Raw genomic sequence first — 13,000 nt, forward strand, 5'->3', positions numbered from 1 at the left:
CTGCTGCACCCACTGACCCCACACCCAATCCCCGCCCTATTACAGAAACCCCTGGGGCTTCAACGCCTGCTCCTGGGCTACAGCACCTGAGCCCTGCCACACCCTGGTACTAACCTGGGGGAGCTATTGCCACCTCATCTCCTACAGCAACTATGTCTCTGGGCCTCAGAGAGGGAACTGGGCCCTTGCCCTGCCCACCATTACCTGATAAACCAGGGGTGGGGCAGGAAGTGACATGGCTGGCCCTCCCCTGCCTTCCCCCAGCCAATAGTATTCTGGAAAAGGCTGGGGAGGAGTGACCTTGGGCCCATGACCACCAAGGCGGGCGGGCGGGGAGGGGAAGGCCCGCAAATTCTCCCCTGCTCTCTGGGGAAGAGGCGCTGCCTCTTGGAGAGACATCCTAGCAGTGCGCCAGTGGTGCTGCTCCTCTACAGGGGACGAGCCTGTGGCGTCTCTTGCCTATCCTGCACTGTGGCCTCACCTGCCCAAACCCCCTAGGGCACAGGACCTTCTGCTGCATAACTCCACCGGCCCCTGGGGAGGATTTTAAAGGCTGCATGGGCCGCGGTGCGGGTGACAATGGTGAACTCTCTGCTGAGTCATCGAGTGGTGGAGGGAAGGAAGGCGTTATCCTCACTCCTCAATCCAAGACTGTTTTTTGGGGGGGCCATGGCCCTGGGAGAGGACCTTTTCCCCGAGGAGCTGGGCGTCCCGGTGTCGGGAGAGCAGCGGGGCCCTGAGCCTCTGCTGCCCCATGGCCTGAACTCGGGGCATTCTGGGAAGGGGTGCGCCGAGGAAGGTACTGCCAGTGACCCTAGGGTTGGGGTCGCTGGGTGTTTGAGGCCAGTTGGTGGTGCCAGGCCAGCCCCCATTTTCTCGGTGGGGTGGGGTCAGTGACCAAGGACAACCTCCCGGAGGAGGGTTTGGAATCAGTGGCGGACACTGGGGACGATGCAGAGTCCGTCTCCAGTGACATTTTCGAGTTCCAGGTGCCCCCTACCGATCTCCCCCTCATCCCCCTCAAGGAACTCTGGGAGTTTGTCAAGGAGACTCTGAGTCACAGGGATAGAGACCAACTGGCGCTCGACCACTGGGGCTCCTTTGAGAGAGTTTACTGGTCGGCCCATGCTGCTCGCCAGGCGCCTGGGCTCGACATGATCGAGCGAAATTGAGTCAGGAACTTCCTGGTGGCACTCCAGGTGAGGGACTTCTGTGCCCTTCCCTCGTCCACCCAGTAAATGTGTCAACATCAACGGCAGCAGGGACTCACAACCCAGATTCCAGACCCTCTCGGTCCTTCGGGACGGGGGGGGTATGCGGTGTGCTTCCTGCAAGAAACCCACACTACCCTGGGAGACGAAGCCACCTGGCTCCTTGAGTGGCGAGCGGGGGGGTGCCGTGAGTCACCTCACCCGCAGATCTGGCGGAGTGGCTATCTTGTTGGCCCCGCATTTTCAGCCGGAGATCTTGGGGGTCAACGAGCCTGTGCCAGGCCATTTGCTTCCCCATACGGTTTGGCTGGGGGGCGCGGTGCTTCACTTGGTAAACGTCTACGCTCTCCTGGCCGGGCCGAGGCAAGCGAGCTACTTTGGAGAAATGTCTGCTCATCTCGCCTCCATTGACAAGAACCAGTGCGTCGTCTTCGGGGAGATTTTAACTGCGTCCTCGAGGACAGGGACCACGGCAGTGCCCGCACCGGTTGGGCGTCGGGGAGGAGGTTGGGGGACTTGGTCAAGTCCTTCGACCTGGTGAACGTCTGGCAGAATCTCCATCCCTACTCCATTGCCTTCACCTTTGTGAGGCCTGGGGTCAGAGTGTCCAGAATCGACTGCCTGTATGTTTTGTGGGCGTACGCCTCCTGTTTTCTGACAGCCTCCACGCGGCAGGTGTCGTGCACGGACCATCACCTGGCTTGGGCGGAACTCCTTCCGTTCGGCGCCAGGCTGGGCTCCGCGTACTGGCATTTTAACAACCTGCTGCTGGAGGACGAGCGGTTCCGGGACTCGTTTCGTCGTTTCTGGGCCAGCTGGAGAAGGAAGTGGGGAAGCTTCCCCTCCCTGAGGCTATGTTGGAAATGGGCAAGGCTCACATCCGCGTTTTCTGTCAGGAGTATGCGAGGGGGTCGACAAAGAGGCGGAAATCCAAGATCGGGGAGTTGGAGAGGCAGATGCTCGACCTGGAGTCCAGCCTCGGTCAGCCCGACGCGGACCCGGCTCTGCGCGGGGTGTACGAAGAGAAGAAGGCCGCGCTCTGGGAGCTGCAGCTCGTCGGGGCTCGGGGCGCGTATGTGAGGTCGCAGATCCAGCTCCTCCAGGACTTGGACCGTGGCTCCCCCTTCTACTCGCAGGAAAAAAGGCGTGGCACCCGTCAGCAGCTACTTGTGCTGCTGGCCGACGACAGGTCCCTCGTCTCAGATCCGGAGGGTAGCAGGGCCCACGTCTGAAACTATTATACGGCTCTGTTCTCTCTGGATCCGTCCAGAGAAGATGCTCGCAGAGTTCTGTGGGAGAACCTGCTGCAGCTCGGCCCGGAGGACGTCAGAAGGCTTGACACTTCCGTCACCTCAGAGGAGCTGACCAGCGCCCTCGATCGGCTCTCGAGGGGCAAGTCCCTGGGGCTGGACAGGCTGACTGTGGAGTTCTTTAGGGACATCCTGGGGAGCGACTATGCGCAGGTCCTGGGGGAGTGTCTAAATGCCGAAGAGCTGCCCCTTTCTTGGCGCAGGACAGTTATCGCCCTGCTGCCAAAGAAGGGGGACCTTCGTTCTTTGAAGAACTGATGTCCGGTCTCCCTCCTCAGCACAGACTACAAAATCTTCACCAGGGTGTTGTCTTCTCGCCTGGCTTCCATGCTGGCCCACATGATTCACCCGGACCAGTCCTACATGGTCCCGGGCCGGAGGATACACGACAACGTCCACCTGGTCTGGGACCTGATCCATTTCTGTCGACGGGCTGGTCTGCCGAGCGCCTTCCTGTCTCTGGACCAGGAGAAGGCATTCGACAGGGTCGATCACGAGTACCTGCTCGGGACTCTGCGGGCATTCGGGTTCGGCACGCAGTTCGTCGCCCAGATCCGACTTTTGTACGCCGCCGCAGAGTGTCTGGTTAAAGTTAACGGGTCCCTGACGGCGCCCCTTCGCTTCGGGAGAGGAGTGCGTCAAGGCTGCCCCCTGTCCGGCCACTTGTATTCCCTGTGCGTGGAGCCTTTCCTGCACCTCTTGCGGAGGAGGTTGTCGGGGCTGGTTCTGCGCGGTGTGGGCACTGGGGTGGTCCTCTCGGCCTACGCCGACGACGTGCTCCTCACTTTCACTGACCCGGCTGACCTGGGGAGGATGCGCGAGAGCCAGGCCGTGTACTCGGCAGCGTCTTCCGCCAGGATCAACTGGGCCAAATGTTCCAGACTACAGGTCGGTCCGTGGCGGGTGGACTCTCTGTCGGAGGAGTTACGGGGGTTCAGCTGGAGTACCACCCATCTCCTCTACCTAGGGGTCTGCCTCAGCCCAGCTGAGGAATCCTGGCCGGAGCTGGCCTAGGCCACTGGACAGGACTGCTCCAAGTGCTATCTTACAGGAGTTGAGTGCTGGTCATTAAACCAGCTAGTGGCCACCATGTTGTGGTACGGGTTGGTCACTTTGGTCCCTCCTCCTGGTTTTGTCACTGACATCCAGAGAATGTTGGTCGACTTCTTCTGGGACAAAAAGATGCACTTGGTCGCTGCGCAGGTTCTGAGTCTCCCTATTGAGGAGGGCGGTCAGTCGCTGGTGTGCGTCCGCACCCAGGTCACGGCGTTCCACCTTCAGACTTTGCAGCGATACCTTTACGTCGAGCCTCCTCCTAGGTGGTGTGCCCTGGCGACGTATTTTTTCTGCCAGGTGCGTAACCTCAACTACAACATGCAGCTCCTGTTCGTCGACCGTGACGGTTTGGAGGTCGCCCTCAAGATGCTGCCTGTCTTTTACCAGGACCTGATCACTGTCTGGAACATGGTCGAATCACGTCGTGCCTACCCTGTCGTTAGGGAGCCATTGCTCAGGAATTTGCACCGTGCTCGCGGGTTCGAGTGGCTGTCGGAGGGGAGGGCCGTGGCGGCAAGGGTGACCAGGGTCGGGGATGTGCTGGGTGCTGGGGGCCCGAGTTGGACGCTGCCGCAAGACATAGCGAGCAGGGCAGCGATAGACATCCGGTATGTGGCCACCGCCATCCAACCCCTTAAAACGGCGGTGCTCAGACCCGATGTAATGCACCAGATGGAGGATGCTCAGGTGTGTGGTGGGATCCTGTCCACGCTCATCCCAGCCCGGACGGAATTTCACATTGGCCCCAAGGTCCCATACTTCCCGTGGGAGCCTGTGTCCCACAACCTGAGCCACCTCCAAAATTTTAATTTTGTCCCCTTTAAGGACGTAAAAAGGTGGGCCCTGTGTTGACTGCTGCTGCACACTGTCCACCTGTTCTCCCTCCTCCACCACCCGGGCACACCTTGGCATACCCATTTGCTACTGGGTGGTGGGGATCCCCAGTGGAGGGCTCTCTACGCGGGAGTCCTCCCCATTTCTCTCGGGGATCTGGGGTGGAGGGTGCTGCACACAGCAGTCCCCTGCAACCGCAGATTGCGTGGTTCACGGATCCCCAGCCCAACTGCTTGTTCTGTGGCGCTGTGGTATCTGTGGACCATGTATATATTGGGTGTGGAAGCTTGCACTCCCTTTCTGATTTCCTCAAAAACCTTCTCTGCTTTTGGTTGCACTTCAGTCCCACGCTCCTGATCTTCGGGCACCCCGTACGGAGGAGGGATGGCAGGTCTGAAGACATCCTCGTGGGTCTGCTCCTGGGCCTGGCCAAACTGGCCATAAACAGGTCCAGGCAGCGGGCCGGGGAGGGGTTCGTTAGGGCCGACTGCCTGCCCCTCTTCCGCGGTTACGTTAGAGCCCGGTGTCTCTGGAAAAGGAGCATGCGGTGGCCACCAAAACCCTTGAGCCATTCAGGGAGAGGTGGGCACCGCAGGGAGTGGAGTGCATTATTTCCCCCTCCAACTCTATTTTGATTTAATCCCTGCCCTCTCCTTCACTGTTTTGCTCACACATCATTGCCCTTTGATGTGAAGGGCACTGCTTGTCACTGACCACTTGGGTGTTTCTTTTCTTCCTGGTGGTGGAAATTTGAATAAAGATTTGTGCACCTCGTGTCTCTCACTGTGTCTCACACCTGCACACACACAACATGAGTACTGGGGGATAAAAAGAAGCACTACTGCAGTTAGGAGGTAGTAGGGGAGGGGGAATTAAAAAAACAGGAGTGTCAGGCATAATCTCTACTCCGAGAGCTGCCTCTGCAGGAGCTGGATCAGTGTCAAGAACTCTCCACGTGAAATAAAGAGTGACTTTGTGATGGGATACCATTCCCAGTGGAGATAAGATACAATGAAACTAGAATGGGTTCAGAAAAGATTTACAAGAATGTTGCTAGTTGGAGGCTTTGAGCTGTCGGGAGAGGTTGGAAAAACTGGGGCTATTTTCCTTGGAGCATCGAAGGATGTAGGATGACCTTAGAGAAGTTACTAAAATCATTACGGGCATGGATAGGGTGAACAGTCAAGATATTTTTCCCCAGGGTGGGAATCTAGAGGGCAGAGGTTTAGGTCGAGAGGGGAAAAGTTAAGGGGCAACTTTTTCACACAGAGGGTGGTGCATGTATGGAATCAACTGCCAGTGCCAGAGACCTGGGTTCAATTCCCACCTCAGGCGACTGTCTGTGTGGAGTTTGCACATTCGCCCCGTGTCTGCGTGGGTTTCCTCCAGGTGCTCCGGTTTCCTCTCACAGTCCAAAAAATGTGCAGGTTAGATGAATTGGCCATGCTAAATTGCCCGTAGTGTTAGGTGAGGGGGTAAATGTAGGGGAATGGCTTGCTCTTCGGAGGGTCGGTGTGGATTTGTTGGGCTGAAGGGCCTGTTTCCACACTGTAGGTGATCTAATCTAATCTAAAAAAGAAGTGGTGAAGACTGGCACAATTACAACATTTAAAAGGCATCTGGATGCGTCTATGAATGGGGAGGGAAGTCACTTGGAGGATATGGGCTAACTTAGGATATCTGGTCGGCATGGATGAGTTGGAGTGAAGAGTCTGTTGCTGTGCTGTACAACTCTATGCTCTATGGCATTACAGGATAATTCCCCTGCTCCTGTCTGGAAACGAATATCACTGGGTATTTTAGGAACAAACGGAATCTTTTCTGATATCTCAATCAATTAAATGACAGTGCACCACTCCCTCAGTATTTCAGTCCAGGGTCAGCTATGATTATTGTGTGGAGTGGGACTTGAACTCAGATCTTCATGACTCAGAGGCAACAACCAACACATAAAACATACTTAAAGTATCAAGAAAAGTTCATTTTGTTTTGTTATAATCCACTGCTCTGGAAAATATGACAGTCCGTGTGCGGAAGCTGGTGGGCATTTTCCACTCCTCAAGTGTATGTGCTGGGGTCCACGTCCAACTGAATTTTCCAGCCGTACAGACTGCAGCCGTACAGACTGGGCGTGTTCTGATGCAGTGTTTGTTGTAGGGAGCCGGGCATCCCCAGCGGTATATGGATGCTGCTCTAGCATCAGTTCATCAGCATCACATCGCTCCTTCAGTCGTTACCGGGGCTTTTCTCTTTTTTTAAAAAAATGTACACAACTTCATTTTTTTCCTTAAATGCCTTTTATTGGCCATCGTATTGAAAGAGCCAGGTTGAGTGACTCGGCTGTTGTCTGTCCGTGTGTGTGTGTGGCCGGGAGGCAAGTCCATGGGGAACGTACCTTCGACCATCAAAGAATGTCTGAGTACCGGGGCGAAGATGGACTGGTTCTCCATTGGAGACACCTCCGTCCCATTAAGGCTACAGGTAAAATGCACCAAGTCACCATTAGCTAATCTCCAGCTTCCGTTAACTCTGTGCGCCCTCATGTCAACACTTAATGTAATCAGGATAATTGCATATCAAAGATTAATGCAAAACTGACAACTAAAAAAGCCAACCTCGTTCACTGAGACCTTTCATCTTGCGAGGGATGTGTTTTGGGAGTGGGGGAGGGTGGAAGATATGCTGGTGTATCGATAATTTATGCCATTAGTTAAAATTTGTTAGAGAATTGCTTAATTATTATACCTTTTGTGTGAATGAGTTGGGTCAATCAGTTTTATTTAGCTAAGTAAATCATTTCAGTTGCTGTTATGAATTGCAACAGGGGATCCTGGTGTGCAAGAAATAATGGGTATGGTCAGGAGGCAATCATTTTTCTCTGGTTTAACTGCTCACTTAGCCTACAGTAATGCCAGAATGGTTAACAAACTGATAAACTACAATGTCATGAAATTCGCTTGATAGTGATAGCCATTGTTCTAAGGTTGGGAAACGATAATTGTAAGAAACTACTTGAAATATTGGTGCTATTTCCCAGAAACAGCAGGAACTGACGAGATTTAATAGTCCAGCAAACATTTTGCTTTGAAACACAATTTGAAGGTACTTTTGAAATCACTATTGAATGACTCATGTGTGTTGTGTGGTAAAACTCTACTATTGGGATGATCTCATCAAAATAAAGCCAGCTAAAACAAATTTGCATTAATATTTTGTTGTCGTTTGTTTTCATGTGTTCACAGTAATACATGTTAATATTGATCCTTCTGCTGCTTTCCCAATTTTAGACTGAATATCTTTAATCAGAATTGCAAACTGGTTTAGAACAGAAAATACTTGGATGTCACATTTGATTTCTGTACAGATGGAAAGGATTCAGTGGAAGTCATGAGCACAAGCTACCATTGCAAGCTTTATCTGACCCCCTGGAGGTAGCTCAGCTTGAAAACTGCAGCTTTGACTTAAAGCTGGATGCTTTGTTACGAAAATCTGCCCAATCTTCATGTAAAATGGTGTACATCATATGAAGCAAAAGTGTAACATGACTTACAGTCCAATAAATCTGTGTGGTTTCTTCGTGAAGTGAAAGCAAGCATAATTTACAAGATTTGTGGTATTTACATGAAATATTGTTACATGTCTGAAAACTATAAATAAGGTATTACTCTTTTGTTAAAATTCCATATCATATGGTGCAGAATAGATTAAGTAAAGCTTAATATTTATAGAGTCATAGAGATGTACAGCACAGAAACAGACCCTTCAGTCGAACTCGTCCATGCCAACCAAATATCCCAACCCAATCTAGTCCCACCTGCCAGCACCCGGCCCATATCTCTCCAAACCCTTTCTATTCATACACTCATCCAGATGCCTTTTAAATGTTGCAATTGTACCAGCCTCCACCGCTTCCTCTGGCAGCTCATTCCATACACGTACCACCCTCTGCATGAAAAAGTTGCCCCTTAGGTTTCTTTTATATCTTTCATCTCTCACCCTAAACCCATGCCCTCTTGTTCTGGACTTCCCCACCCCATGGAAAAAAGCTTTGTCTATTTATCCTATCCATGACCCTCATGATTTTGTAAACTTCTATAAGGTCACCCCTCAGCCTCTGATGCTCCAAGGATAACAGCCCCAGCCTGTTCAGTCTCTCCCTATAACTCAAATCCTCCAACCCTGGCAACATCCTTGTAAATCTTTTATGAACCCTTTCAAGTTTCACAGCATCTTTCCGATAGGAAGGAGATCAGAATTGCATGCAATATTCCAACAGTGGCCTAATCAATGTCCTGTACAGCCGCAACATGACCTCCCAGCTCCTGTACTCAGTCCCTCAGTACTGCACTGCAGCTTTGATTATTCTGTGCACATTTTAGCTTGGCACTTGAGCCTACAACCTTGTGAACTGATGCAAGATTACTACTAATTGAGGCATGTTTGACACTTTAGAGGAATATTGGCTTTGAAGTTTCATGGCTGCACTGAATTTCAGAAACAGGTGAAGATTTGCTGAATAGAACTTTGGCTTTTGCTTCAATCTGAAACTTCTTTTAACTCCTAGAACAATACAACACCAGCCCTTCCTGAATTTGTAAAGATCGTTGAGGTTGGACCTAGGGATGGCCTCCAGAATGAGAAGGTATGGTTACTGTATCACAGCAAAATATTGAATGCCGTAATTTGAAGTATGTCATAGTTTGAGTGTAACAGGCTTATTTAATGAACCTATAACCAAGGCAAGCAACTGTGTCATAAATCCTTCTTTAATTTATCTTAAACATACCTTTGCTTTTATTATTCTGGTGAAACAATTTCAAAACTAGGATTGTTGGATTTTTATTTTGCAAGAGCATTAAGAATTATGGAAGTAACACAGTAAGATGGAGTTACGTTACAAATCAACCATGATTTAGTTGACTAGCTGAATAAATTGACTGGCTTGTGGGACTGATTGACTTATTCCCGTTCCAATTAACCTTTCAACTTTTATTTAGAAGGTGATAGAGAGACCTCGAACTGAGGTGAGTTGACTGACTCTCTGCTGGATGGAAACATCCAAAATGTTTGTGGAAAGGGTAAATAATAACTTCACAGCAAAATTTCTCTTGGGCAGTTGAGCATTAGGTAGTCAGTTGGTTAGACAGAATGCATGATGGAAATTTGATAACACTCTACATCCTGTTTGTTAACAATGTATAATGTCCACACTATCTAGCTTCAAACTGTTTTCATGCCGCATTCTGATGCCGAAATAGGCAAGTGCATTTTATCATGTGACAATATACCATGCCAATCAAGGTCGAACCCTGGTTTGTGTGACTGAGGATGGTCTCAGATACCACAATGCTTCGGGGCACATGATTAAGTAGGTGTGAAAACATTGAGATTCAGCTCCTAATGAAGCAGCTTGTAAAGCAAAGCAATGTTTTATTGGAAAACCATAAAGAATTCAGGTATATTTTTCCAATACATCAGCGCACCATGTGCAAGCTCCCGAGTGTTCATTTGATTTATATTGTCACATGTACCTAGGTACAGTGGAAAGTTTTGTTTTGTGTGCAGTACAGGCAGATCATACCATACAAAATGCATAAGGATATTAGAATGAGGAAAACAATGTTATGGCTGCAGCGAAGGTGCACATGGAATGAAGTTAACATTAAATTTGAAATTTGAGAGGTCCATTAGAAAACCTAATAACAGTGGGGAGAAGCTGTTCTTGAATCTGTTGGTACATGTGTTTAAGCTTTTGTATCTTCTACCCAATGGAAGAGATTGGAAGAGATTGTAACTGTGGTGGGACAGGTCTTTGATATTGTTGGCTGCCTTTCCGTAGCCAAGTATAGATGGCATCAATGGATGGATGGTTGGCTTGTGTGATGGACTGGGCTGTGCTCACCATTCTCTGTAGTTGCTTATGGTCCTGGGCAGAACAGTAGCCATAACAAGCTGTGGTGCATCTGGATAGAATGTTCGCTATTGGTACATCTTTAAAAATTGTTAAGAGTCTTTAAGGGCATGCCAAATTTTCTTAGCCTCCTGTGGAAGTAGACACATTGATGTGCTTTCTTGACTAAGTGTTTAAACTTTGCATCCTCTTTAACAATGTTTCCATTAGCAAAGCACTTAGTCTCTTTTTGCTGTTTCTTCTATTGCATTGTCATGAGCCCCCATTTGTTGGATAATCAGTAATGAACATTTCCAGAAGATTGGCCTTTTCATCTAAACTATTTTTCTAATCAACCTGTTCAGAGATGTTATTATTTGAATGAATTATTTTTAGGTGATTGTACCAACAGAAGTAAAAATCAAGTTGATCAACCTTCTATCAGAAACAGGATTATCTGTCATTGAAGCCACCAGTTTTGTCCCTCCAAAATGGATGCCCCAGGTATGTCAAAATATTTAATTTGAATGTGTAATAAATGCTAAGTTCTTTACAAAAGTGGTTGGATTTATTATGTTGGAAGAAGAATCAAGATTGATCAATGACGTAGTCACATTGAACTGAGATTAACAGTCTCCAAATGTAGCCTATTTCAAAAGAAATGCAACACGCATAAGAAAAGGTTGAAATCTATGAATAGATGAAAATTCAGTGCCTGTACGTCTGCCAACTAAACACTGACAAGGCTCTGGTCTCTAAATAGTCTGGCCTCAGGCACACTGAACCAAGGATAAATCTCCTTCCACCACGTTTAACATGCTGATTGATTTGTCAGTAAGCAATAGTCCACTTAATTCCCAAGCTTTGCGCAGGGAGTGAGATGGAGATTACACTTTGTTTGACTGTCAGGACATACTTTTGACTTTGCACAAGTCGGGAATAGCAGATTGGTAGCTCTTTGGGAATATTAATCATGAGAATTGTCAATGGGCCTGCTTACTTGTCAGTACATTTTTTGCATTATAAAGTCAACATCACCCTCTTAGTATGTGACACTGCAGGGGATTGATGAATAATGATTAATACAGTAAATTAGCTTGGGAGCATTGCATTCAGAAGTAGGAGTAGACCATTCAGTCTTCTGAGACTGTTCCACAAATCAGTAACATTGTGGCTGATCTGGTCATCTTCACTATCCCATGTGCTCCCTCAAAAATTTGATTTCCTTGTCCACCAAAATTCTTTTCTAACTCAGCCTTGAATAAATTCATTATTCAGTTTTCACTGTTTCTGTGGGAAAAGAATTCCACATATTCTTGCCCTCTGAGAAGAACAAAATTCACTTCCATGTTAAAAGGAAGACATCATAATCTTAAACTACATCTCCTTGTTCTGGTCACTTCCACAAGATGAAACATTCTCCTGGTATCTACCTCATCAAAATCCATCAGGATCTTACATGTTTCAACAAGCTTATCTCTTATTCTTATAAACTCTGATGGATAAAAACACAAACTGTTCAGTGTTTTTTTCATCAGAAAGGTTCATCGCCCAGGAATGAAGCAGATGAACCTTCATGAACTGTTTCTAAAGCAATTATGTCTTTGTTCAAGGAAGGAGATCAAAACTGTACACACTCCTTCAGATGCCGTCTCACCACAAACCTGTACAGCTGAAGGAGAACATCCCTATCTTTATATTCCATTCCCCTTGTGATAAACAACATTCCATTTACCATCCTAATCACTTGCTGAATGTGCAAATTAAACTTTTTTTGCGATTCACGTATGAGGATGTTGATTTTCTATCTATTAAATGTATGTTAGAATGTGGAGGTGCCAGTGTTGGTGTACAAAGTTAAAAATCGCACAACACCAGGTTATAGTCCAATAGATTTATTTGAAAGGACTAGCTTTCGGAGCGACACTCCTTCATCAGGTGGCTGCAAAGTTGCTCCAGAGCCACCTGATGAAGGAGCAGCGCTCTAAAAGCTGGTGCTTCCAAATAAACCTGCTGGTGTTGTGTGATTTTTAACCTGATTAAATATATGGCATGGGAAAGCAAGAGCAACAGCCTGGACCCCGCAAACAGCGTTTACTGAATGCTTCTCATCACTCCTCACATTTCTTGTTTAGTACATTCTCAAAAACAATGTGTAAACCAATCTATATTGACTGTTCAAAATAAAAACAGCATCATCATCCGGCACAAAATGGAAATATTTTCATGTGAAAGCGTCAACATTACTTGTGGGGGTTGTTCCAAAATGCGTAGCATCTCACTATGTAACATGTTTCGCTGATCCATTTCTTTTTAGTTTTAATATGTACATCTTTAAGAATCTTCTGGGAATCCTTAATACTGTTTCCTCAAGCTTTTCTAACTGATGCCAAGTGTTAAATCTGGAAAGGCATTGTACTTTCTAGAAATCTCACTTTTTCATTGCAAAGACATGGGCTGGATTCTCCTCTTTAGTGGAAAGTGGTCATGAGAGTGGATCCTGCTTACTCTTCCTTCTGGACCCTGTAACTGAACTAAGTTGTTTCCCAAAACCAAATTTCAGGTGACTACCCCACCCCTCCATGGCTGCAAAATGCCAATGGTGCCACAAATTACCCACCCTGGCATTTCCAAAGAGATGGGTGGGTATGTGAGAAAATGGAAGCTATCCTGAATCTCGGTTGGAGGTTCGGAGACAC

The 13,000-nt window shown here is 48.2% G+C and overlaps 1 protein-coding gene across 1 annotated transcript in view; it reads left to right on the forward strand.

Moving 5' to 3' along the window:
* The first annotated feature begins 669 nt into the window (after positions 1–669).
* Positions 670–13,000, forward strand: part of hmgcll1 (3-hydroxymethyl-3-methylglutaryl-CoA lyase like 1) — a 103,876-nt gene continuing 91,545 nt past the window's right edge. Inside the window, exons 1-6 of the mRNA XM_060854995.1 lie at positions 670–819; positions 1,459–1,631; positions 2,482–2,674; positions 7,057–7,111; positions 8,989–9,053; positions 10,698–10,805. Coding sequence (XP_060710978.1) covers positions 670–819; positions 1,459–1,631; positions 2,482–2,674; positions 7,057–7,111; positions 8,989–9,053; positions 10,698–10,805 — 744 coding nt within the window. The remainder of the gene's footprint in view (positions 820–1,458; positions 1,632–2,481; positions 2,675–7,056; positions 7,112–8,988; positions 9,054–10,697; positions 10,806–13,000) is intronic.

Source organism: Hemiscyllium ocellatum, chromosome 3 (genome assembly GCF_020745735.1).
Source record: "Hemiscyllium ocellatum isolate sHemOce1 chromosome 3, sHemOce1.pat.X.cur, whole genome shotgun sequence".
Lineage (NCBI taxonomy): Eukaryota > Metazoa > Chordata > Chondrichthyes > Orectolobiformes > Hemiscylliidae > Hemiscyllium > Hemiscyllium ocellatum.